General features: G+C 38.5%; 3 protein-coding genes and 1 long non-coding RNA gene across 8 annotated transcripts in view; 2 read left to right on the forward strand and 2 right to left on the reverse strand.

Annotated features, from left to right (window-relative positions):
• LOC128087359 (signal recognition particle 54 kDa protein) overlaps nt 1-14,505 on the forward strand; it is a 31,451-nt gene extending 16,946 nt beyond the window's left edge. The window contains exons 2-5 of one of the 2 annotated variants that reach the window (XM_052696847.1): nt 3,165-3,341; nt 9,839-9,905; nt 11,405-11,502; nt 12,272-14,505. In XM_052696847.1, the coding sequence (XP_052552807.1) occupies nt 3,165-3,341; nt 9,839-9,905; nt 11,405-11,502; nt 12,272-12,475 (546 nt within the window). In that variant the 3' untranslated portion in view covers nt 12,476-14,505. The remainder of the gene's footprint in view (nt 1-3,164; nt 3,342-9,838; nt 9,906-11,404; nt 11,503-12,271) is intronic. The other variant, XM_052696848.1, reaches the window with a different exon arrangement.
• Nucleotides 3,339-11,655, reverse strand: LOC128087376 (uncharacterized). The gene is made up of 3 exons (XR_008209808.1): nt 11,633-11,655; nt 8,152-9,589; nt 3,339-7,374 (listed from the first exon to the last, which is right to left on the reverse strand). It is a non-coding gene; the product is annotated as an uncharacterized LOC128087376 (long non-coding RNA).
• PPP2R3C (protein phosphatase 2 regulatory subunit B''gamma) lies at nt 13,481-26,877 on the reverse strand. Of its 4 annotated transcripts, none has more exons than XM_052696842.1 (13): nt 26,534-26,877; nt 26,022-26,145; nt 24,402-24,506; nt 23,707-23,819; nt 22,778-22,875; nt 21,955-22,025; nt 21,056-21,188; nt 19,936-19,991; nt 19,787-19,862; nt 19,057-19,193; nt 17,233-17,370; nt 16,278-16,337; nt 13,481-15,564 (listed from the first exon to the last, which is right to left on the reverse strand). In XM_052696842.1, exons 1-13 carry the CDS (start codon nt 26,839-26,841, stop codon nt 15,376-15,378), a joined length of 1,608 nt encoding a protein of 535 aa, XP_052552802.1. In that variant the 5' UTR covers nt 26,842-26,877; the 3' UTR covers nt 13,481-15,375. The 4 variants fall into 4 exon arrangements, with proteins under 4 accessions (XP_052552802.1, XP_052552803.1, XP_052552804.1 ...); XM_052696843.1 differs by having other exon boundaries at nt 26,022-26,149; nt 26,534-26,670; XM_052696844.1 differs by having other exon boundaries at nt 26,022-26,149; nt 26,530-26,628.
• PRORP (protein only RNase P catalytic subunit) overlaps nt 26,763-26,889 on the forward strand; it is a 38,835-nt gene continuing 38,708 nt past the window's right edge. The window contains exon 1 of the mRNA XM_052696840.1: nt 26,763-26,883. The gene's annotated coding sequence lies outside the window, so the exon portion shown is untranslated. The remainder of the gene's footprint in view (nt 26,884-26,889) is intronic.

Here is a 26,889-nt window from a genome sequence, read left to right on the forward strand (position 1 = left end):
CACGCGACACCGCGTCTCGGGCAGACTTCGACCTGCAGAGCGCTCATCCGGCAGCGGCTCAGGCTGTGCGCCCGGTGCTCCTGTGCCGCGCCTTGGCTGTGCGCTGGCGTCCTGAGCCCTGCGGTTCCGAAGGCTTCTTTACAGTTCTGCTCTCCCAACCTTCACTTCATCGTTTTCTGCTTGCAGAAGACTCGTGCGGTTTAATTTCGCTTGAAACACATGGTAGAAAGTTAAGGAGGATTATAAAAATAATACAAATGCAAGCAGGCAGGATAGCATGGGCAGGACTGAGTCTTGATTAGTATTACAGCCTCCTACTGTCTAGTGCCGTCAGGCCAGCAGCTCTTTGTGAACTAATTACTTTTCTGGGAGAGTGAGAGAGGCACGAGCTTTGGCATTTCGGATCAAAAGCTCAGTACGCAGCCTAAGTTCTGACGGACTGGAGGATGACAAAGTGAGTGGTATGTTCTCCTCTTTGTCATTTAGTTTTCTTTTTCTTCTCCTCAATGAAACTTGAGGCTGTTGCATTGTCCTGTGTTAGTTGTGCTGAGTGCCGCCAGCTGCAGGTGTCCTGACACACTTCATCCATAATCGTAGTTTATTTGTTTTGGCATTTTGGTTGTGGGCTGGAAATCCATGGTGCTGGGCATTGTACCAGCGCAGCTGAAGTGCTCCCTGCTCTGTGTGCTTCTGTCAAAAGCCGAGGTGAGAGGGATTGAAAGGAGTAATGAGGAGCAGCACTTTGGGATGTAACCTTCCAACAGGGGAGATGTGTGAGGGTCACAAAGTGAATTAAGAATTCCAAGGGGGCATTTGAAAGGAAAAGGAGATAGCGCAACAGACTTCACAAAGCATCTTCACAACTAAAGCTGAAGCAGAAAGTACAAAAGTAACTAGCCTCGTGTTTAATAGCTGGCAGTATGGAAGCCAAGGTAAATGCTTTTACAGCATTTGTTTGTCATGCCACGTGCCAGGGCTTTCAGGACTCGTGTAATGTGGTGGTGGGAATAGGCCTGTGGAGGAAAATGAGATGGCAGCCTGACCAGAGGTGTGCCCATCAGGGGTGACCTGCATGACAGCTCCTGGATTGGAAAAAGAAGGTAAATGTGTAAGGCCTCAAACAGAAGATACTGTTGTGTTTAGCTATAAAGTGAGTCTGGGTGATAATTATAGATAAGATCTGTATTGCCACATTTTTTAGCAGACCCTGTTGGGAAGAGAAATAAAATAAAACGGCTTCTGCTTGCAGCTGGGACAGGAGGCTTTTGTTGGTGTTGTGCATGTGAATATTAAAACGACAAACGCCACAGGGATGACTGGAAACAACATCTGGGTTTGCTGCCCATGTAATAATCAAAGCAGCAGCTGATGCATTTTATTTTATTAAGTAAATTTAAGTCTCTGGACCAGATTACTAAGGGAAATGTTTCATTGTTCCTTGATTCTTTTTTTGTATTGATTACATTTGTCCAAAATGTTGTAACAGAACCAAATGTGCTGTGCTCCTTTCCACAGGTAGTGTAAGAGGGGTACAGAAATGCACTGAGAAGTGTACAGTTTCTATAGCCAGAGAATTAAAACTTGCTTTTAAATTTTAAAAACTTATTACACTATTTTTCTAAGCTAAAAGATATTTGAACTATTTGAGTTAAATGAATCAAAATCAGAAGGATTTCTAGGAGCTTGTAGTGAGGCTTACTGTTATTGATCACAATAAGTAGTCATAAGAAATTGTGCTCTTCAGTACTGCGACTAACCATGAAAAATGGAATCATTGTTCTGTGCCAATGAAGAAGCGTGAAATTTTTTAAGAGGCCAATTCTGTGGTGCTCTGTGCTGCAAAAAACACAAAACCAACTTGCAGTGAGCAGTGCCTGCCCTCGTGGCAGCACAAGGGATGCTCCCTGTGCTCAGGCTGTTGCATTTTTTCAGCACTCAGATTTCTGTAGATTTGCTGTTCTACTGCTGCTGTTTTCAGGACTGAAACTCAACAGAGTCCACTAGCCGCAGGGCTGTCAGCTTTGTGCTTCTGCATGGAAATGTAATGCCATTTCAGCTGGATTATACCACTGAAAACTTCATTCTGCCACTTCATTCTGCTTTGTTCCTCCAGAAACATACACAAAATGTGCCACGGTAGCTAAAGAAACACTGCAGGAAGCCAAAATGACTTGCAGTTTTCTGCAGCTGCAGTATGAGGGCTAGAAGGGATGATGAAAGTGTGTACTCCCTCTCCACATCATCAGGCATAGCATGTGATCGGTGTATTCCCTCCCTCTTCACTGGGTATGAGATAAATCTATTGCCTGGAATGAAAGAGGCAGTTCTGCCTCCCTACCTTCACCTGTCCCACTGCACTGTGCCCATTGGTTTTCCTAGTGAACCTAGCATAAGTGACAGGAAGAGCGATACTGTGTTTAGGATTAAGGGTAATCCTACAACTGTCTGTTAAAAATACACATTTTTACTAATATTTTTGATTTGTGATCTGTGAAGATCTGTGCTAAGCTTGTCTAGACAAATAGTCAAAAATTGGAACATGTCAATTTTACTCAAAGTTAGTTCTATGTACGTATGCATGCATTTCTTTCCTTAAGTTCCTTATGACATGCTTCTACAATACATGCACTTGTGTGCTTTTTAAAAACCTGCATGGTACATTAAAAGCAGCTGACTAACATTTCGTGTCTTCTGCGTCCTTCTCTGTACAATAGAAGTACGTTCAAAACACCTTTTGCATTTGTTGCAGTAGTATTTAAATGCTTTGCCAAAATGAAGGTTCTCTTTTGATGGATACAATACAAAACTTACTAAAATTCTCTGTCCGCGTGAGTTGTTATCCTAAAGAATTATGGACTGGCCTTTGAACCAGAAGTAAAGCTTTCCCAGTGCTTTTTCTTAGACTGGAAGACTGCACTGTAGTATTCGGCAATTGAAAGAACAAACCCACACTTCTCTTTTTCATTCATCCTTACCCGCTAAATTAAGTGGGTTTTAATTAAGCTTTTTTCATGCGCCCTTGTACTAATGGTGATTGCTGATGTACTAAATGATCTAAAACTCTTAAACAGATCATGAAGTTTTTTTTAAGGGAAAAGTCTAGTTTTTCAGCTTACTGCATAGAAGTGAACTTGAGATAATTTTTAGTTTTTTCTTGTATGTAGCAACTTACAAATGGAGATAGAGGCTTTGAGAATGTGGAGCTGGGTGTCATAGGAAAGAAGAAGAAAGTTCCAAGGAGGGTTATTCACTTTGCAAGTGGAGAAACAATGGAAGAATATAGCACAGATGAAGAGGAAGATGAACAAGAGAAAAAAGACCTGTTGCCTCCTGTAGATCCTGTAAGTACTTCACTTGATGCATTTCTGCTTACTGGTTTATTGGATAACTACTTGCATTTTTTCCTGTAGTTCTGATGTTACAAATTTGATATGGTGTATATGAGTTAATTCAATTGGCTCTAGGCACTGAGGAATCTTAGAAGTATTTGCCACATCCGCAGTCTTGTGTTTCTTTTATGATAGCTCCACAAACTGGTATCCCGACTATTTCTTCTCTACCTTCCTATGATTCTATTTTCCCATAAATTGAGTCTACAGTCCTGTTCCTTGCCTTCTGTCTGTGGAACTCCATTCCCAGCCGTCTCTGTACTTGTTTGCCTGTACTGAGATTGAAGTGGGGTCCCAAAAATCAGCTAGATCTTTCCCCGTGTGCTGAGTACTGTCAGGTGGCTGGGGGTTGCTGCCTTGTGCAGCAGCCAACCTGTCTGTGCTTTGGAGGCAAATGCCTGTTAGAGCTGCTTGTTCTTACACTTGAGATAAGAGTCTCTGCACACACAGAAACTGGTGGTGTTTTCTACCTGGCATAAGCATTGCTGTTGAAATGACTTGTGCATCATGGTTTGGGAATCCATGATTAAGAAATGTTGTGTTTAAAGTTTGCTAATTACTGTATGACTAGCTGCTATGCTTATTTGTGTGTGCATCCTTCCCAGGGATACAAAAAGGAGGGATTTCAGTGGACAGTTTGACTTTGTTTTCTTTCTCTTCTGAAGAAGTGGTGTGGCCACAAGGTGTGTGCTTTGTGAAGGACTATCAATCAGTTCTCCTTTATTCCGTCTGTAAAGTTAATTTAGCTTGAAGAAAAAGTAATAGTTTGAGGATTGAGCTGATATGAGACTATAGAGAGCTGGGACTGGAGCTCCAAAGGATTCAAGTATAAAGATGCTGTATTTAGACCTGGATGGACAGATGCCTCAGTACCTCTTTCTTGTACACAAAGAAAAGTAACATTAGCCTGAGAGCAGGTGTATCAGTATAAAAATGCATGTCAAGTTTACATGTTAATTAAAGTATAATCATTGAAAACAAATATATTTAACTTATAAACAATTGCTAAACGATAGCTGTTAAGCTACACTGTTGGGTATTTTTGTTTTTCTTCTTCCCCCTAAGGGTTTACTCTAGAAGTGCAAGAACTGTGAAACTTACTGAATACTACCATAACATTAATGGATCTTCAGACTCAGATCCTTAGATCTGCTTCACACAACGAGGGCTCTGTCAGATATCCATAGATACGTACAGAGGTTATTTTTTTTTTTCAATTATAGTTAGCAGGGGACTAGATCTGTATAGTTTCTCTGTCATTTCTCCTCAGTAGCATTAGCATGATGGAAGGCTCACAGGACTTGATATGTGTGTTGTGAGGCCAGAGAAGTACACGCTGTTGAACAGATGGACACTTAACTAAAAAGTTCTCAAATATCCACAACTGCCAGGATTTTGTGGGATCATATTCCTGCTTTCCTAATTTGAATTTTATTCTGAATACCAAAAAGCATATTGTGTGGTACAGATAAAATTGCTTTATTCCACAATAGTTTATGAAATATTTAATTTTTATTATTATTATTTTTTTAATAATAAAAGAGCCTTCTGAAGTAGAATACTTTATTGTGGAGCACAGTATGCCCTATTAAGCATTGCTTTTTACCTTGGCAGAATAAACTTGATTAGACCAAGGGTTGCCATTAAGTGAAGTTTACCTTATCTGCTGAATGCTTCGTGTATCCCAACTGAGCCACTGAATTGAAGAAATGTTAGTCCAAGCTGAGCTTTGATGTTTTAGCCAACAGCTGCCTTGAAAATGTTTTTATTGTAGGATTTCTATAAAAGCAATTAAGTAGTCAGTTTGCTGAGACCAGCATGTCTAAAACTTGTTATCTCGGTTGGGATACTAAAAAGTATGTTGCAAATAATAGCTGTTCCTGGACCAATTTATTTTTAGAAAAAGCACATAATATTTGGAATAGAAACTTTAAATCATGAAAATTCAAAGCTCAGCTGGTATTGGCATAATAGCAGGTTCTAAGTGAGTTTAAACCTAAGAGTTTAAACTTAACTCTTAAGAGAAACAAATATTTTGCTGTGTTGTAAAGAAACTTCTTCAGTAGCCATACCTTGGTTTAGTCACGCTGCAGAGCTAGGCAGACAGCGGCAATGCCTTCTATACTAAGCAAGGTAACATGTACGTATTCTGATAATATGAGAACCAAAGGACTCAGTGTGATGGGCTGATGCCACCTAAAACAAATTCTCATAAAATAGTGAGTCTTAAGTTTTGCTTTGAAGCGGTGATTCTGACAGTTCTGTAAGTCAGTTCATTGCTGCTTTTGGATCAGTGTCCAGTCTGTTGTGGTTTTTAGAGAGGGAGCTGAATCCAAAACACGGAGCATGTTTACTACATTTTTCTGATTTCTTTTTTTAAGATAGCGTTTTTTATTATTCGTGTTCTCCTTTGCCTCTTTGGTGTTTGTAAATGCTTTGCTCATAACTGAATCTTCTATCAAAAAATGTAATTTATATTGTAAACCTCCTTCAATTCTGTTCACAAAGACCTTTACCTTACTGGTTCCAGAAAATAATCTTTCTGCTTATGCCTGGATTGCCACTTGGTTGCCTTCACCTATTAGGTGAATAGGCAGAAATGCCTTTGCAGACCAAGCAATTATATATGTTTAGCATTTATCCTGAGAACGTTTCAGCAGCTCCAAAACAGATACATTTTGTTGGAAAGACTGAAAGATATTCTTACAGGAAGATTATTCCGATATCTCCTAGTCAAAAAGGAGCTTAACTTCATATAGCAAAAAAGCATTATTTTATGCTATTGAGAACTCAGAAAGTCTGATTTTATTTTAAGAATTTGGCAACGAGGGAGGAAAGTTGCCAAATAATTGCTATTCATCACGAGATGTGTGATTATTTTTGATGCTCCTCAATCTTGTTTTAACCAGTTTGTGATAGCAGTTTCACCTGCTGCATTCACTGAAGGACTTGTTATGCCAGTGACTAGGCAATCAGTAATTAAACTCATTAAACTTGCATCTTGACACAGTAAACAATGGAAAAGTATCTGGCAGTATTTAACTCATTAAACACAACTTGCTTTTTCTTAAATCAGTAAATGATTCTTTATCTCATTTTGCCGTTTTCTCTGAGGAAAGGCACACACTCAATGCAAACAAACAAAGCAAACAACCAACCTAACAAAAAACAAAGTGCCAAACCTACAATCTTTAGAAAGATCAAGAAGTGTTATTAGGGACTGAAATCTAGCAAAAGAAATATGGATGTGGATTGTTTATATGGCACATTCAGAAGTTCAGCAGTGTGTCTGCTCCCTTAGGCAGCACCATACTAGGGAACAATATCATGTTCTGTTGCTGAATCATAGCCCTCTTGGTTTTATCAGTGGATGAATTCATTATGTTAATTCCTACTTAAAATGCAGTGCACTGACACCTTCTGTATGTGGACTTGGACAGATGATATTGTAGCTGAGTTTTAGGTTAGAACTGTGCATTAGGATGTTTTGTAATTTAAAATCAAGTGTAAATAACCATTATATTTTTAACTTTAAAAAACAAAATTATATCATGATAGCAAAATAGTATAGTTAAGCACTGTAGAAACATATACTTAAGAGAATGATGGTAGGAGAAATACTGTTCCCTGATATAAAACTAGTGTCCTGCATTCCATTCAAGAAATACAGTATTATCTGTCCTTGTTTTGATTACACTGAATGTTAAGACTTCTCTGGACAAAGAAGATACATAACATCTGGGTGTGCAGTTCTTACTGAACTGACTTTGGTACTGTAAGACCTGACTTCAGTACCATTTTCCAGTGTCATTCAGTAAATCAAAGATAATTCATATAGTACTATTAATTTGTATTCAGCTTTCGCAGAACGTTTATGTTCTTATCACCCATAAGGTTCTTGTTCTCTCCAGTACCTCTTCTCACCTCATATTTGGCCTTCTTGCTTAGGTATCTGAGGTTCTGCCAGAAGCTGCCCAAACTTACCCTGAGGAAATAAATAAAAAAAAAAAAAAACAGAGGAGAATTATTTCTCCCGGATGTGTTCATGTCCCTGCTTGTTCTCAGTGGTGTTTACTCTACAGAGCATTTCATTTAACTGTTGAATCTTCATTACATGGTTTCTTTTGGCTTTATATTGCCTTTTGAGACACTTGAAAGAATGTTCCTTTTGCAAGGTACCAAAACTGGCACAACAATATTGGAATGAGTGAAGAAATATCTAGCTAGGCCAGAGATGCATGTTGTAGGAAGCAGACATTCGTACAAAGTTGAACTTAGAATTACTTCTAACATAGCAAACTGATCTTTAATTGTGGTGGAGGAATAGCAGAAATAGAAAGCATCTCTGTGCCTGTGGAGACTGAAATTTAATGTTTGTGGTACTGCAGTAGGACATTAGAATACTCTGTGTCTGATTTACTTCGGTCACATTGAAGCTCAGCTTCTCTTTTTATCCTTAAATGTTAAAGGGGCTCTTGTAGCTTCTTACTTACTGCTGCACAGCAGGCTTTTGTTTGTTCTGTGCGCTCTGTGAGTGCTTTTTGACCTTGTCACCTCGTTATGAAGGATTGTACAAAGGCTTGTCAATGCCATTATTTGCACCTGTGGCAATGAGCTTTTCCAGCACTTTTTTTTGAGTTCTTCAACTGAACAAACTGAGAAATGATTGTCATTAGCTTATCTGCCAACTGCGTACGTAATCAACAAGCTGGAGGTGCTTTTGTATAAGCAGGATAGCAGCTGGCTTTGCTTACACTTTTACCTTGGCAGGATATTTTTAATGTCTGTTGCCAAAAATATGTAGCATCTGTTTTACTTGTGTCTGCCAGCTTGAGCTTCTTGCTTGACAGATTGTACTCATGGATAAGATTTCCCCAGAGTCTTCTCAATGCTGAATAGCCCTATCTCTCTCATCCTTCCTTCACGTGGAAGATGCTCCAGTCCCTTCACCATCTTAGTAATTTTGCATTAGGGTTTGCTAACTTAGCTGTGACCAGTTTGCTTAAGTATTCTGGAAGCAGATCCTCTTGCACTGTCTTTCTTACACCGCACCTTGCTCCTTGTACTTTAGATTTCTGAAGTCCAGTCTTACAAGGAAATGTGGGATGAAGGCAGTTTTCACTACCACAGATTTTTCCGTGTCTTGTGTCATCAGAACCTCTGCCCCCTTCTGCAGTAAGCCTGCACCTTCCTGTTGCCTCTTAGGTATTTACAGAAGCACTTCCTGTTGCCTCTTACATTTCTTGCTAGATTCAACTCCTGATGTGCTTTGGCTTTCCTAATTCTGTCTCTGAATGCTCAGAATGCTTTATATTTCTCCAGTGTTACCTATCTCTGCTTCCACCTTCATTATATTCCCTTTTTACAGCTGAGTTTGGCCAGAGCTCCTTGTTTATCAAGATAGGCCTGCTGGCATTTTTGCCTGACTTCCTACTTTTGGGATGGATCTCTTGTGAGCTTGGAGTAGATGATTTTTGAATTTCAGCTAGCTTTCCTGGACCCCTCTTCCCTCTAGGGCCTTTTCCCATGGGCCTTTTCCAAGCGGATCCCTAAAAAGGCCAAAGTCTGTTCTCCTGAAGCCTAGAGTTATGATTTTGCTTTTTTGCTTGGCTCTTTCCTCTTAGCATTCTGAACTTCATCTCATAGTCATTGCAACCAAGGTTGCCTCCACCCTTCCTATCCCCAGTGAGGCTTTGCTCATGGGTGAACATGAGGTCCAGAGCATCTTTTCTTGTTTTCTCTGTTACTTGTGTCAAGAAATTGTGGTCAGGACGATGCTGGGTTTATGCCCTGCTGTGTTGTTCCTCCAGCAGGTGTTAAGGTGGAAATCACCATTGAGACAGTTTCTAGCTGTGTGAAGCAGGCTTCATACGTTTGCTCTTCCTAGTCATTTTCCCTATAGCATGCACATGCTGCAGTATCAACCATAATGCTTTAATCCTTACCTGTAAGCTCTCAGCTGGCCCTTATCCACGCCTGGGCAGAGCTCTATGAACTCCAGCTTCTCTTACACAAATGGTGGCACCCCCATCTTTTTCCTTACAGACATTTTTTGCTTCTCTCATTATTATAATCAGAGAATTATCAGAGGTTAGGTCAGTTCTCTGCTTGGTCTGACAGAATTCAGAAAATAATGAAGAAGTCTTTATAGTCATAGGAAATATCTTGGGATTGAACTGAATGCTTGTTGCTTCCCAAGTCTGGAAGCAGGAAACAAAAAAGGTGAAAATAATGTTCCCAGATGTAAACCATGGTTATTTGTTATATCTTGTAGTGATATCTTGCTTCAGATATGCCTGGTCTATACTTACTGTAAAGCAAAAATACTGTGGTAGCTGCAAACAGGTGCCACTGCAGATTTTGTTCTAGATCTATTTGAGCATTTGCATGTCTTAATGTGTATCTTTAACATACAGCTATACATGTTGGTGCTGTTTTTGTGTTTACAGACAACGCTCACATGGGGACCCTACTTATGGTTTCATATGCTGAGAGTTGCCACCTCAACCTTATCAGGTACTGATTCACTTAATTCTTAGTTAAACACATGGAAGAACATTGAGTCACTCTGACAGACTGTAAATAATCTTTGTAGTCTACTGGTCTTTTTTTATTTTTTCTCTTTCCAAAAGTATAAATGAGATGATGGTGTTTTCCCCTTGTTTAGGCAGTCATGTTATTTATTTATTTATTTTCAATCAACAACTGTTGTACGAAGCATGAATCCTTTTGCTGAACACTTTTATTTTTCTGTTTTTCTCAATATGGAGTTATGATGATGTTGGCAAGGGTGCATATCAGCTTCCTATAAAGTCTTCTATGGAACCATTTTGAGTGATATTTGGAAAAAAATTTTCACCTAACTAAATCATCAGATTTTACTAAGACAACTGGCAAGTATTCTAAGAGTATGCCTAGTCATGTACTTTTCAACAGTCTGCTGAGGTTGCAAGATAGACAAAAATAGGACTTATTGTCCAGAGTGTTAAACTCACTACACAGAAGTTTCTTTGACCTGTGGACCTCATAAAAATTACTAAGTTTTTAGAATGCTTGTCCGAGTCTGTGTTCTTGTGTGTGAAGTATTTTGTATTGTATATTGACAAATATCTGTGGGATTTCCATCACTGTACAGCCTGATTGTGAGTATTTAAAAGACTATTGGCAGTCTATTTTATTGATTAAACTATTATTATTTTTAGAAACACTTTACACTACAGTCCTGTTCATTGCTGTATCTTTTCCTCATTCACAGAGATAGATATTGCTCTCCTTTTTTTTTTTCTTTTCTTTTTTTCCAGGAGTCTTTTATCAGTTAGAGGACAGCTAGATGCTTCCTCCTTCCCTCTTAACTTTTGCCTCCTGTATTTGCCATCTGAACTGATCTTTTGAAAGAGCTCTGTCTGTAAGATTATTTATAAAATGACTGTACACTCACAGAACCATTCAGTTGATTACTTCTGTTTTCACTGAAGATGACTGAGTAATTTATTTGCATCCTAAAGGCAGATTTGTAATTTGAAGTGCAATATATTTGATTTCTTGTTTGCTTTTATTGAAGCAATAGAGCTTTAACCATTGTCTTGATAAAGCAACCAACTGACCCAAGCCCACCCGTGCTGTTCTTCTGACTTCACTACATGTTTTGGCAAAGTAATCCTACATATATCTATATGATTCAATGTAGCCTTGAAAACAGAGATAGCTAAAATCTATACATTTTATCAACCCATCAGTATGCAACACAGAGCATCACTAAAACTGATACGAGATTAAAGTGTACATCTATCATTAAATAACTTCTCTGGTATCATTAGACTGAAGGACCACTCTAGTTGGTAGCCATATGTTTTTATCTAATCTTCAGTTAAATTTCAGTTGAAAACTGAAAGTAAGTAGCTTAGCATAGCAGATTTTCTCTTTTAAGTGATGTACAATGACGGAAAACCATTTGGGAAAGTTAACACCTTTTACAGAGAAACTGTGTTCAACAACTGTCTTGTGTTTGTTTTCAGTGTGTGATTTCCTTGGGGAAAAGATTGCATCTGTTCTGGGGATAAGCACTCCAAAATACCAATATGCCATTGATGAGTATTACAGAATGAAGAAAGAGGTATGTGTGGGAGATTGTGTTCTTAAACTTTTCTTTTCCCTACTTATCTTCCCTGGCATTTTCAAAAGTAAAATCTGTATTCTTAAACTGATTACTGAAATGAAGTTTCAGAATGTCTGCTTCAGCTCACCTTCAGTTTCACTTGATCCATGAGCATTTTCTCATCAGGTAGTCGGTCTTAGAATTGGTTGGGTCCTTACCACTGCTCTGCTTGCTTCTCTTCTACAACACATTTTTAAGTCAAAAGCGTAAGAAGGTTGAAAGGAACACTCTAAGGAGGCAGCTGCCTCACTTTACTCGGTTAAACTAGGTGTGCTTTCCAACTCTGAATTCAAAGGGAAATTGAATGTTACGTTACCATTTATTCCAAAGTGCAACTGAAAATGAATGATGGGTAGCCAGTGCTTTATGCAAAAAGCTTAAAGCTTTAACACTTTTAGCACTTATTTTATTTCAATAGCTTTTCATTATTAAAATAGCATTGAAATCTTCATAGAAAGTAGGCCTATCACTACTGTTGTTCGCTAAAAATTGCTTATCTGGACGCACATCATTTTTTCTGTGTTGGTGGGACACAGTTTAATCCTTCACTTTCGGTGGTATTTTTTTTTTCCCTTAATGGAAGTTGTGGAATTACAATAAGCTAGTGACTGTTATTAAACAGAACAAATTTTTGTGTCTTGTAATGGGAAGTGGTGTGTTCTTATAGAATATAAGCCTTATTTACTTCAAGGAATCAGTAGCTTATGAATCTGGTTGTTTATTTTAGGAAGAAGAGGAGGAACAGGAAAACAGGATGTCAGAAGAAGCAGAAAGACAGCATCAGGAGCAGCAGGACAAGCCCCAGGCTGAGGCTCCTGTCCAAACAGACCAGCCTGAAGCAACAAGTACTTCCTTTGTGAATGTAAACTTTGAAAATGAGGGAGATTGCCAGTCTGTTGTGGAAAATAAGCAAGATGTAGTTTCTACTTAAGTGAAAAGCTCTGTGTACTGTAGGAAATAGGAAGTGTCAGGTGTCACAGTCTGGCTACAAGCAGAAAAATAGGATTATACTTGTTCAGTGTAATACAACTTTTAGCGTTCTTATTGATCAGGAGAGAGCTAAGTGATGTCTCTTCCTTCTGTCAGCCTAATAAAGGCTGAGGCATTCTGCCAAATTAGCACTTCAGTTAAAATGAAAATTGGGCTACAAATGTTTGGTCTAAAACTGAATTTCTTGTAAAGCAAGTAAAACATTTAAATTGTTGTCTGGCACTGTGGATTGCAGATGTAGTGCTCTTTCCTACTTCTAAACACCTATTTCTGATTTGTACACTGTTTGCAACTTGGCTCTCTATGAATAGATTAATAGGAATCAATATCCTGTAACTCACAAGTCATAGTAGTCATAGCTTCTGAATTCCCCTATTTGTTGTCACTACTGTGTGCATGTGTCTTTCTGTTACTGACATAAGAGATGTTAGATTTAATGTTAATTAGATTTAAAGGCCCAATGAAATACTTTTATTATTACCCTAAACTTTAAAAGGAGGCTATCGACACCCCTGAGTACATAGGTAATAGTGCCAGCACTACTGGAAGCTGATACTGCTCAACTGTTCCATTTAGTGCTATAATCAAGTACAGAACTAGCATCAGCAGAAGATGCTGTCCCTCTAGATCCAAGAACTAATAGTGAGCCACCTGTTCAAATACTTCTTTACATGCTTGCTCTGAATTGTCAGGGAGAGTAAACTCAAGTCTTGCTAAATTATAGTGAATGGGACATTGTGTATGGTAACAACTTGTAACTACACTTTTTTTTCCTTTTTGTTATAAGATACCTGAATCAGTGTACCTAATTAAGCTGAACAGGCAGCTTGTTCAATGTTATAAGTAAGGAAGGTGCTATTGCAGGTATCTCTTTCTCCCTAGTGCAGAATTCATAAATAACTGGAAATTTTAAAATCAGGCTTATGAATCTTCTTTTAAATTAAAAAAAAAAAAAAAAAAAAAAAAAAAACTTGTTTCAGTATTGAAACAACTCATTCTTTTTTTAGTGAAATGCAGCTTCACTCCAGTTTTAACTACACCCAATTACCAATCAAAGCAATTTATTGCAATGACTGTGATCCTAGCTCCAAATTGCAAAATGTGAATGGTTCACATTGGGACAATCAGGATTCACTGCTGCAGGCAGGGAAATAACTAACTGTCCCAATCACTTCCTTTGCAGAATAGTTACAGATAGATTAGCAGAAAACTTATAATATGTAGTAACCATTTGAATAATTGTTTCTGTCCTTGAGAATGCAAAAATTTCAAGAACCTTCAGTGAATTTTTCTGTTAGATGTCATCATATTTCCCCAGCCTTGTTTCCACTACTAACTAACCAAGGAGCCTGCTGGAACAGCACAGGCTGGGAACCTTGGGCATTAGTTTGCAGAGCTCAGCTATGTATTTCAGATGGCTCTCTGAACTAGTATCCTGTATAACACAGATTCTTTCTACTCTCATATGCCCTTCAACACTACAGCAGAGCTTCTGAGAAAGATTCAGTCATCTGTTTTGATGCTCTTGTTTTGAATGGTAATACAGAAGTTGCTGACAGCTGTGTAAAATCATTCCACCCTGAACACCTGCAAGGAAGAGAATGGATCAGTACCTGGGGAATACATAGAAAAATATCGGGAGTTCTTATTGTACTGTGGCATGAGAAAGCCTCACTTAGCTTAATAGTGAAAACTTTAGAGTTGAAAGATGCTTTGTTTTTCTGCCATGAAATTAATGTCAGTTGTGTTTGTTTTCTTCTGTCCCTACTGTCTGGTATACCAGAAAAACCTCTCACAGCCTTGGGGTTAAACTTCTTTGTATAATATGCTGTATTACTCACTGTGCCTTAACTGAAGGATTAAGTTTTTTTTTGCAAACTGTATGAAAGTGGTTACTTTCATAATGGTTTAATTTTTCTGTAAATGCATTAATTGGTTATTTTATATTTAATATAATTTTTGAACTGAAAATTGGCTGTGCCTTTTCCTTTGGAACTGTGAGGTGGCTGAAATTTTATGCCTGCAAACAGGTGAAGTGCTTGTTCACTGCTTGCATTTTCCTGGAGTCACACACATCTTGGCAGAAGATCCAGACACTGACACTCAAGACATCTCCATACCACCACCCCTTCCTTACAACTTCATGGAGTATGTATTAATGAACTCACATTTTCAGCATTATCTCAAAGTGTGAAACAGTACAGGACTACAACCATATCTGGCCTGTATCTCTTCTAATTTCATCTGAAATACATAACACTTACGTGACTTTATTAAATCCGTAAAACACTCATTCTTTAACTACTGCTGTAGCTCAGCTATATAATTAAGTTAAATTTCCTATAATACTTACACAGGAGGTTATGCTATATTATTTACCTCTTACAGAAGACTTTCTCCCTTAGAGTAGGATACTTAACAGTGCTGTCATTAGACAAAGCCATGCAGAACACTGTGACTGAGTGGATACAGGCCAGTGCTGAGAATACTCAAGAAATACATCCTTAATTTCAAGATAAATGCACGTTCTAGAAAATTCAAATTAAAAAAAGGCTCAGTTTATAAGGAAAAAAATTTGAAAACATTTATTTGAAAAGCAAAACCAAAAACACAACAGATCGTAGTTACCTCTTAAACATGACCTGCTCTTTTCACTTCAAAGAATCTGCAGAAGTAATTTTTACATACTGAGTTTTATCTTACATGCCTGAGGAAGATGAAGATGGGAGGGCAGTAAAAATGGAAGAGGCATCAATTTAAATAATGTTCCCAGCATCCAATAGTTAATGAATGCATCAGTTAAGAGAGATCTCAATGGATGCAGTTTACTCCTGTTGAAAGTCACGTATCATCAGCATCAGCAACGCTGTCGTTATCATTTGCCACAAGGACCTCTCTGTTCTCATATGTCCAGAACCCATTCAGATCAATTAGAATACTGGTAACAGTGTCTCCTTGACTGCTATTGATTAAATCTTGAAGGGAGATTCTGTAAGGATCTTTAGGCTTTACCATATCAAAGATCTCATCCTGTGAAAGAAAAAAAGTCAAAACTAGGAGTTAGGAGGGGGAAGAGCCCACACACATTACTGAGCAGAATAATGGTTACTTTATACTGTATACAGAATGATCTTAGGATAACCAAAGCCATCCATACTAATACACAAAACAGGCTGTTAAGTTCCTAACCATGTAAAATATAAGACATAGTAACAACTACAAATAGGAACAGTGTGCTCAGCTCCCACAGCTTCAATAAGAGCTTGCTTTTCTGGGAGCCTTTGGGCTTCAAGTGCCAACATGAAACTCAGCTCATCCGTGTGAGTTTAGCTTTACTGAAGCTTGCACTTTTAGTACTGAAACTGCTAATGTAAGTAGGCAGTACAAGAAAATTGTATTGGCAACAGTTTTTTTAGTCAACTCCATGCTTCCTTGATCCTGAAAAAGAGACGATTCCAAGTTATATGAACTATCTTGAAGTGTAAGGCACAGCAGTATATATTAATAGACAATTTACCTATTAAATATAGAAACTACTAACACAGTTGAATACCAGACTTTTTTCTTATGCAACACATGTTGAATAGAATGACGTTTTCAAACCCACGAGACACAAAAGTCAGATCTACCTCTGCTACACTGCAATTAAATACCTATCAACCTAGAAACTACAATACTCCATTGGTAAATTGCAAAATGTTTATACAAATATTTCACATAGTACTCTATTTGGGAATACCAACCTTGACATCCTGAAAAGAAACTGGTTCTTGTCCATGGATTTTCATTTGTTCCTGAATAGCCTAAAAAAGAAAAGTTAGAAACAGGCAGTGCAGTATTATATTGACACTGGATGATACCTTTTAAACATGCTTCTGCTTGTTAAGATGCACTGCTGTGTGACAAGGCGTTAACAGAACAGCTTGCTGTCAGTTCTCTTCCACATGTAAGGCAGTGGTGAGTTAAGGTACAAACAGTGATGTGCATCTCCAAGTCCACATTTTTTAGTACGATAACAATCCAACTTTCATTATGACCAACATTTGAGCATTCAGAAGACAGGATATGCACTCTTATCACTCATTATTCAAGACAGGAATATAATCAAATCAGAAAATTAATTATTGTCTCTTTTGAGGAGGGCATCCTATAATAGGGGGGTTGGAACTACATGATCTTAAAGTTCTCTTCCAACCCAAACCATTGCGTGATTCTAAAAACTGTCCAGTAATATGGAGTATGACACAAGCGAGAAGCTTTTTGCAATGATTACCTGGGATTAAAAATCCCACAGCCTTGCAGGCCATCACTGTACTTCAGCATTTTCCTTTGTTGTACTAAATTTTAGGATTACAGCGGAAACTAAAAGCATGAGCAATAGCCAACTAGAACCATCATAAGGGATTTTAACAAGTAATCATTACATATATATAAAATTTTTAAGCTACAAAAATATTTCTCCTTGATTAAATCAAAACAGTTAATTTCAACTGCAGAAAAACAATGCTGAATACCTTTTGAATTCTTTCCAAGTTTTGGAATATAATTTTTAATGTTTAAAATCTTCTTACAAGCAGTTACTGGCTTCCCAGTGGGTACTGGTAATTTAAAGGGACTCCCTGCAGATCTGCATGCAGAAGCACACAGGCTGTAACACCATAAACACAGAAAATGGCCTACCTGTATAAAGAGACTTACCCTAAAGAAATAATTAAGGGAAAAGACATTCAGGTATCCTTTGTTCTCAATGTCGAGCAGTTTGAAAATATATTGCAGAGCTGCAGGCTCCTTTCTGTTTTCTAATGCAAGTACAAAGTCCAGGTAGGTTTTATAGTCCTAAAAGTAGATACAATCATGTTTATTATAGTCTTCTTTCTAAATTGATTTTGCAAGCAGGAACATTATAATTGGCAGCTATTTCATTGTAGGGGATCAGCCTATTTTCTGAAAAAGACAAAATAAAATGGAAAATGGCTGCTACCACCAACATGAACAGAAAAGTTAGTTCCTAGTGACTGCTGAGGAGAGGAAATCTTGCCATTTTTAGATGTAAAATAGTATTCCAAGCATAAATCCAAATTGAACAGGCTTTGTATACTTTTAAAAATGTTTATTACATCCTTAGAACACTGAACATACCTAATCAGTTAAGTCACAGTAGTTTTCATTAGCACAAATTAATAGTGTTCAGAGGTAATAACCCTAGTCTTATCCCAAGAGTGAACCATTTGACCAACTGAAGTACACAATCCTTAGACCAGAGAAGTTGTTTGGCAATTTGTCAGGATGAAGCACTAGTAAACATCACAGATATGTAACTTTCTTACATTTTCCTTACTTTTTTGCTTACACTTATTTTTGGTCTCCTGATAAAGATACAGTTGCGACAATTAAGGACAGAAAGCCTACAGTCCTGTGTGTGTAACTGTGTACCTTAAACACAAGGGGGTTTGCTGCCATTCAGAAAGACCTCAGCAGGCAGGAGAAACAGGCATCACATTGAGTTCAGAGGGAATGCAAAGTTCTGCACACAGGGAGAAATAACTGTGTGCACCAGCACATGCTGGGGGCTAACCAGACAGAAAGTAGCTTTGCATAGAATAAGCTGAGAGTCTTGATGGGCAACAAAGCTGAATACACATAAGCAATGTGCCCTTGCAGCAAAGGCAACTGACAACAGCATTTTGAGCTGCATGAGGAAGAGCTTTACTGGCAAGTTGGTGAAGATGATGATTCTCTGCTTACCACTGGTTAGCCCACATCTGAGTGCTAGGTTCTGTTCTGGACTCCTGAGTACAAAAGAGGTACAGACCTACTAAAGCAAATCCAACAAAGGGCAACTAACAGGACTTCTCCTAAGCTCAATGATTCAGCAATTCTACAAAAAATTACTAAGGGAGCAGAAATGCTACATCATAAACTGGAGTTTAGCACGTTTAGGGGTAATTAATCATCTGAAAATACGTATTAGAAGTACTGATACATTACATAAAGATCTCAAAATAAACAGCACAGATATTTTTCACTTTAACTCTGATTTGGTTAGATTTCCCATGCCTCACAACTATGCAAAGCCTACAATAAAAAAATACTACTCTCTTCATGAAGAAATGTACAGATTAGCAGACCAGCTATGTATGTACAGATTAGCTGATAGTCCCAAGTATGCCACTTGCCTTCATCTCTCTTCCAAGAATCAAACAACCTCTAAAAACATGGATAAATTAAATATATTTTTTCCAACGTGCACTTTATGTATTGAAGTGGAAGAGAAGCTTTATCCTGGACTACCTGGATTCTGTAGCATTTCTGCTTTTCAAAACAAGAAACTTGTCTTCCAACTACACAGTCATCTTGCAATCACCTTGATATTAAAAAATTTATTTTCTAATCTAACAACAACCAACAGAAGTTACTTTACCTCAACATACTCTTTTAGAAAAAGATACTGACTGTGAGACGTTTCCCTTATTAATAAGTAAAAACTTCAATACCGTGAACAGAGTAAAATCATGCAGTTACCATTTCTCCATCATAAGTTAAGCACTCCTGAAAGACTCGGTCCAGAAATATGTTGGTGAGGGTCCCTGTTCCATATCGGGACAGCTCTTCTTTACTGAGCATGCCATTGTGATCTTTATCAAGGTTTAAGTACTGTCCTAGGAAGGAAACAGATGACAAAATACAGCATCCCTACAGAAACAACAAAGTGTTTCAATGGAGAAAGAAAATTCAGCACATTTAACATTTAATTAATTCTTACCATAGAAGTTAGTTAAGTGGGAGTATGCTAGAACCACAAAAATATTCATGGATCATCACAACGAGCAACAGAAGCAGTGGGGATGAGGAGGGGGTAAAGGCTGCTTACATGAGAAAGGAGCAGAAGACCAAGAAAAACAGTATTTTTAATGTATCTGTTGTGATCAAATAAGAGCTAAAAGTGATGCAAAAGTATGAACAGAACATGCTTTTGCATCACAACAAAAGAGAAGGAGTTTTATACCTTGTGCAATAAGAAGCGCAAAATGACAAAGAATAAAACCACGGTAAAAAGCAACAATGGAGAACAGAAATTGTAATGGAAGTTAGAAGGCTGCACTGGAATGACAGCTAGAGGCATGGAAAAGACTGGTTATAAGAAGGAGTTAATGAGAAAAGAAACAAAAAAACCAGGCAAAATAACACCAATAATTTGACTAAGTCACATAAGGTACAGAAAAAAAAGTGTTCATATATAAAAGGAACCTACCATAAACTCTTAGTGCTGAAGGAGCAGAAAACCAATTTGTTTCCTGACTTTCTTTAGAAAGTTCTTCATCCCTTAACTAAGTGAAATACAAAGTTAGAATTCAGAAATAGTAAAATAAAATACAGCAGTATGTGTTAAGAGATCTTTACCTCCAGTAAGTCATCCAGGAAACTGCAAGCTAAGATGTCCTGTATCTTTATCTTCCCTGTAGAAGAGAAGAAAGCTGTGTTTTAACTTATTCGGCCAACATATCCATTTGGCTGTTCTCATTTAGGTGGACCTCACCAGAACACAAACAAATTTCTATTTTTAAGGAAAAAAAGCCCCATCAATTGATAAGGCAGACAACTAAATAACAAAATAAATATAGCCTTTAAAATGGCAAAAAAAAAAAATAAATTGTTGATTCTGGTAGTTATTCTGCAACCTTGAAAGCCAGGAAACTTTATAAAAACATAAACGTTCAACAAAAAATGCAAAAGAAAAATAATACACAGAAAGCACATACTTAAAACGCTTATTAGAACAACAGTGTCTTTCACATCTTCCAAAACTATAGACCTGACAAAGCTGAGGTAGAAGACTGAGCATCTGCTGTTGTATCTTTAACCAGTGGAGAGACTGCATAAATGGCTGTGCAGAATAAGGACACTATAACTTCACATAGACCTTCTCTATATGCTTGTTGTTGCTCCTGCTGGAGACACTGCCCACACAACACTGCTGACTTCAAGTGACACAGTGAAATTTTGAAAGTGCAGCTTGTGAATTGAAGGATATAGAAAAACCAAACTGTTGTCCCAGTAAGCTACATCTGTAACAAGATGATTAGCATCCGTAACTGGAAACCATTTGTAGTGAGCTTACATAGTGCACACACTTAATCATAGGGAAACAATATTATAATCAGCATTCTTGAGCATTTCCACAGCTTGCAGGGTATTCTGCCACACATTCTGAATTCCCTGTTAGCTGCCATGCCTTCTATTCATTTGAATTAGCTGTTATGAATGTCTTATTAATTTCTGTAACACAGAGTACCACAACTGATGGAGCTTTCAGTAAAATTAATTAGCACTGCAAGTAGACTATCAGACACACATAAAGACTCATGCTTTCAGGGGAGATTAAAATTAAAATACAGTATACTACTGAATAGGAGTCTACAAAGACAATACTTTAGTTCAAAGGCACAAGTAGTTTCAGTAGAAACATTTATTTAACATGGAAACTACTCACACATTTAGAATCTGAAAAACATGGACCTACCTGTTCTGAGAGGATCCAGAAAGAAGAAAAACTTCCTAACTGCTGTGCAGACATAGAAAGAGTAGAAAGATTTTTCTAAGCCATCCAGTTGTGGCAAAGTAGGAATGAGTTCTAAAATGTAGTTTTCTAAATCCTGTAGAATTAAGAGAATATACACACAGAAGCTTTAAACACTGTGGTTGTTTAAAGAATGTTTGTTATACTCTACTCTGACTTTTGTGTATACTCAGTTAAAAATACAGCAATGCAGCAAAGAGCATAACTGAAGGCATAAATACAAATCTCTTGGTGCAAGAAATGCAGGTCAGACACATAACATGCACATGTGGTGCCACAACTGAAACTGTCTGCTAGCAAAACAGAATGTTAAAAAAGAAAGTATGACATTCACAACTAAATATAAATGAATTCAACTGCAACTTTTTCAAATACCAGTGTGTAATTCCTAATTGGATTATCCTACTGCTGAATGTTCTTTACAATGTTGTTTCAATTACAGCAGTAACTGCAACCTTGTTAGTTATTTTATAGTATTAACTCCTGACAGAATAGGAGATTAATTTCACTCCCACTCTGGGGAGTGAAATTTTTCACTTCTTTTTGTGATTTCTACTGTATTCTAACAAAGCTAGTAAAGAGCCAATCACAGAAAACTTTGCTATCTGCAACCTCTTTTTTGGAATTATCCATAAGTTAGAAGGAACACTCACCACCAAGTTTCAAGTATACAAAGACTGCTAATTATCCAAATAAACACACCTCATCCAAATCTACAGTATAGATTTGGATAGACAATATGATTTTGTTTTTGTGACACAAAATGGAAGAAATCTGGACATTCTCTAATTCTCTAGCACGTGAGTTAAGATAGACAGCAACTTTGTTAAAAATGTACTTACTGATTCTCTGAGGTAGCCCTGTCCTGCCACATCATATAAACTGAGACCTATTCTTGTCTGATGAAGCCACACTGTAAAACAGAAAATAGAATTATAAGAAAGAAATCTGGAGGATTTTTCAGGACCTCACCAAAACGTGACATTATTCTAAAATGCACGATGCACTGTTTAATGTTAAGTGCCTCTGTATTTCCTGTTTTTCTGAGGCTTAAGCAGTTCTGTTGAAAAGCCATGATCCTGTCTTCAACTTGGCAGAAGTCAGCAGTGATAAAGAGTGCACTGTGACCAAGACTGTCCTATAATAACCAGCTGTGAGAAATGGCTGAGAAGGTACCATGTTTCACCTGGTACATGGAATCCTACATATTTGTTCTCTGTCACTAAATTATTTTCATGCATTAAAAACAGCTGCACAATGTGCTATATAGATTACCCATTAGACTGCTATAGCCCTCTGTGCAGTATGAAGCACTGCAGCCACCATCCAACTGCCCTGATCTCACTTCTGATGTATAATACAACAGCAGAATTTAAATAGCACATGTACGTGTATTTGAAATGAGAAGGCAAGTTAATCAGATAATCTACAGGACAACAGTTAGGATCACACTGGTTACATAACTTCCCTGTTTTGTACTTCACAATACTGACTGAATAAAGAAAATCAGAAAGATAATCAACCCTCAGATTTCTATGAAAACAGCATCAGCAATTCAAGGATAGGATTCTACTGCTGTTGATGAGAACAGCAATTAATTAATAAAGCTTAAAATAGCCTCAAAAATAAAATAACTTCTCATTAAAACGGGAAGCATCAACTAACCTTTTCGCATGACATAATTGAAAAACTGCATTATAGATATCCTTCCATAAGGGTCATTATGGAGTAATTTAGCAAAAATCTTTGCTGTGAAGAACTGCCTGTAAAACAAAGAAAGTTACTTGTCTGCACCTGATTATACTACACTGACAGATGCAATTCCAGTACTCCCAACTTGCAGAAAATCTAAAAGACTTCTAACATGTTCTGTGTCTTCAGAAATATTAATTCACTAACCTGAAAGCCAACCACACGTATTGAGTGCATTCATAGCAAGTACACATGTAGTTGGGATCCTATCAGATAGCAATGGTAAACTCAATAGACAGCAGCAGCCTTTGATGCTCATAAACATGAGACTCTTAACAGTCTGTGAATTTTTAATTCTTCTTCAACCTCATTTATCTTTGGTACAATATAGTTGGTAGCTCCCAATCCTCTTCAGTGATATAAAGACAACCAATCTGCTTCTGACAGAAACTTAATTACAAAGCCATGTGTGCAACAGCAGTCCCCAACAAGAATGTAAAACTGCAATACTCATCACATGACATACACAGAATATTTTGTATTTTAAAGGAAATTTTCTATCAAAATATATGAGAGAACGCTGGACAATGTTGCTGCAGACAAGATTTTCCCTTCAAGTATAATGCGTGTAATTTCATGGCCATACTAACTTAAAAACACTTACAATGGTGAGAATTTCTTCTTTAAAAACAAACAAGCAACACAGTATTCTCTTTTCCAAACCTATGAAAATTTTTTGCAGAGATGCAGAGAAACTTTGCAAGGTTGTAAACCAATTAGGTCAGCAATAACTTCATGAAGCCTCTCACCATTAGACTGTCAACATTTACTTGAACAGTTAGAAGTTACAGCACCATTTAAACTTGACCAGAGTAAGCATAAACAATAAAAGAAATGCTTACTTGCATTTAGGTCCAGCTTTTTCACCAACTTTCAAGAAGTTCTCATAATTAATCATCGCTTCTTCCCCAATCATTGGTGACGTCTGATGTTTGTCCAGTAGAAACCATAGATTCTTGAAAGTTATTTACATATTTGATTAAGAAGTTAGTATTCCGTATACATCAATGCATCTAAGATAAAGCATCTACACAACGCAGCAAATATGTCTTTTTACTGTAAGGCTGTTTCAGCCGGGACACAACATAATTTCAACCAGCAAAACAATCAAGGAGCACTTCCACCACTCTAAACTGGTGTTATAAGCATGTCATGGGGATTTCTAGGGTTACATCTCTTTGTGTTCACACTGCAGTTAGCCCAACAGCCTTTGGAGTCTCTCTCAGTGATACATAAATAGAACTTATCACTTCTTCCAAGCCCATCAGAAAATCATCAGAACAAGTGGGAAAACCAGCAGCCATTGATATATTCCTCAGGCACGTCATAACAAGGAAGCTTTACACTCACGTTACCAGCCTTGGACTACTCAGCACTTTGGCTTTAGCTAGTGTTTCACAACTAGTCAACCTGTGTAAACACAAAGCACCTCACCAATCACACAAGATTCTGTGGACCCACAGGAGATGCTCAAACTCTGTGGAGAAAAGAAGTTCGTCAGAAATCATCGTAAGCTATACAGAAAATGTTTTCTTACCTGAAGCTCTTCATTATCCAATAGCTCTCTACTTTTTCTTTGCAGAAAGACTGCCCTAGATTCTTCTCTTAACTTCTGAAGCAAGACTTCATCTTCAGCTGGCAGCTAGAGAAATTGTGGCATTTCAGTTTTCTGTACAGTGGTTCTCTTGAAAAACCACATAGTCACTTAGTATTTTTAGGTACCCCTGCCTCATACACTTGGACGAAGTTGCTTACTTGATAGAAAGTAGTCAACTATCTACCAGAATACTACCATAGTACCTGCTTCTTCTACAGGAATACTTCTAGGCTTGCATACTGTCTCAAATTAGTTCAATACTGGCATGTTTATTTAAAGCAGGGCACCTTTATCACGAGAGACGGAAATTACCCCTTATTCTATGGTTTATTTGTTAGCACTTTCCCCACTGTTATGGGACAGAAGGGCTTGAACACTAAACTTTTACTGCTGTTATTTCAGTCAGCAGAGTAGCACTTTCTATTTTATGGTGTATAGTCAATGAATATAAAGATGTTATACTTACGAAGTAAACAAGAGAGTTTAGCAAAGCAGATTATAATAACAAAAAGAGAATAGATAGAAAACTTATCCACATCCCAGGCTTGCTACAAAACTCCAGTGGAGGGATCTCCAGAAGAGATCCTTTCCCACTGGTAGTCAGCTCTTAAATGGGTCTAGGAGAGATGGAGCCAGGCTCCACTCCTTCCCGCAGCATAGCTGAATTGCCTTCACCTGTGCTCCTGTGGCTGACTCATTGCTCGCCCCAGGTGATGCATCAGAGGTTCAGGCCGTGATTCAGCAGTTCCCATACACATGGTAAGCCTGACTCTCCAAATTGTGAACATCTACTAGATGCATTTTGGTCAGAAAAACAGATGGGAGAATGGTTTGCATGAAGATTCTGCTGATGTTTACACACAAAATTGTATAGAATTATCAGAATGATGGCTGCGTGTATATTCATCAGCTGAAACATAGTTACTTGAGAACTCTATTGGCAGAACCTGAGGATTAAGGAATGATTAGGTTAGACAGCTGCTGACCAATACCAAAGGTGTCAAACTTCTGCTTTTATTCCCCCATCTCAATTTGATTTATATCACAGATAAGTTGTCTGACCACGATGATGCAAGCAACAGCTCTGTCTTTAGTCTGCAAGGCCAATGACCCTTTCCACAAAGTAGCAGCCTACTGTGTATATACAGAAACAGGGAGATAGGTATTTGTAACAATGGTACATCAAAACATGAAAATAAGAATCATAGAATGTCTTAGATCAGAAGGAACCTTAGAGATCATCTAGTTTCAAGCTCCTGTTATGGGTAGGGTTAAGAAGTATTTCTGAAAGAGAAACAGGATTTGTTACCTTTAGTAAACTCCCAAGTTTATGGTCCAAATAGCAAACTATTGTATATTCTACCCAAAGATGCTCAGTAATTATTTGAAACTGCTGAAATTCACAAGTATGCAACATCAAAGACAGATTATGCTTAACAATCTGCATCTTTCAGAGCTCAACTTACTTCAGCTTCTGGAGCTGAAATGCCCCTTTGACATTACACTTTTTTTTCTTATAAATTGGCCTCTTCCTTAAGTGTACCCGGACACCTCGCTTACCCTGTAATAAAATCGTGGTATGTTTGCATATGACGTGTTGACATTAGCTCTTCCTCCTTTCCATTCCATGTAATACTTTGTGAACAACTCCATCTCTTCATCTTTCAGCTCCTGTTCGCTCTTTCTGGCTAATTAACACAGAAAAGGATTTTCAGATCGGACTCCAAGTAGAGCTCTAACGTAACGAGGTGCTTGAAAAAACAGTATTAGCGGTACGGCTTACGCAGCCCCGCTAAGGAGGGCAAACAGGCGGAAGGGATGGCACGCAGACGCTCGCAGACACAGGACCTGCGTGTCCCACCTCAGCACGTGCCGAGGGCCGCTTCCAGCAGCCGCGCGCGCCCGATGTTCTGAGCCGCGTGTATGACAGACGCGGGCACGGCGGGCAAAGCAACGTTACAATGGCCAGATTCTTTACTTAAGCCCCGCGGCGCGACTCGAAACCGCTCCCTCCCGCCCGTCCCTCCTGAGACGCCCCGCTCCCAGTGATATGCCCGCGGCCCCACGCTCACGGGTGCGGCGCGCTGCCAGGCGGTTCCTCAGGCTCTGCTTCCAGTCCATGGCCCCGCCGCACCTCACGGCGGCCCCGCGCATGCACCATACGCTGCCCGACGCGCCCGGCCCGCGCTTGACACGGTGGAGGGAGCGGAGCACTGTGGAGCCCTCTGATAGGCCGCGCTGGGTCACGTGCTTCTCCGCAAGATGCCATTGGCTCCAAGAGCACTGAGCGCGCCTGGTAGCACTTCCGGGTGAGAGCGGGGTGGGGAGTGTTGTGCATGCCGCGCGGTCGTCTCTGTCCTACCCAGTGGTTGGGCAGCATCGCGCGGCGCCAGGCGCCGATGGCCGCCTCGCAGGAACAGAGGTGGGT

The sequence above is a fragment of the Tympanuchus pallidicinctus genome, unplaced genomic scaffold, assembly GCF_026119805.1.
Source record: "Tympanuchus pallidicinctus isolate F22 unplaced genomic scaffold, pur_lepc_1.0 scaffold3, whole genome shotgun sequence".
Lineage (NCBI taxonomy): Eukaryota > Metazoa > Chordata > Aves > Galliformes > Phasianidae > Tympanuchus > Tympanuchus pallidicinctus.

Coding starts and splice junctions, on each gene's coding strand:
- PPP2R3C (XM_052696842.1), bottom strand. CDS start 26,841: ATGCTGCCCAACCACTGGGTAGGACAGAGACGACCGCGCGGCATGCAC. Junction 24,507..26,021: donor TACCACGATTTTATTACAGG/GTAAGCGAGGTG, acceptor CAATTTCTCTAG/CTGCCAGCTGAAGATGAAGT. Junction 23,820..24,401: donor TGGATAATGAAGAGCTTCAG/GTAAGAAAACAT, acceptor ATAACTTTCAAG/AATCTATGGTTTCTACTGGA.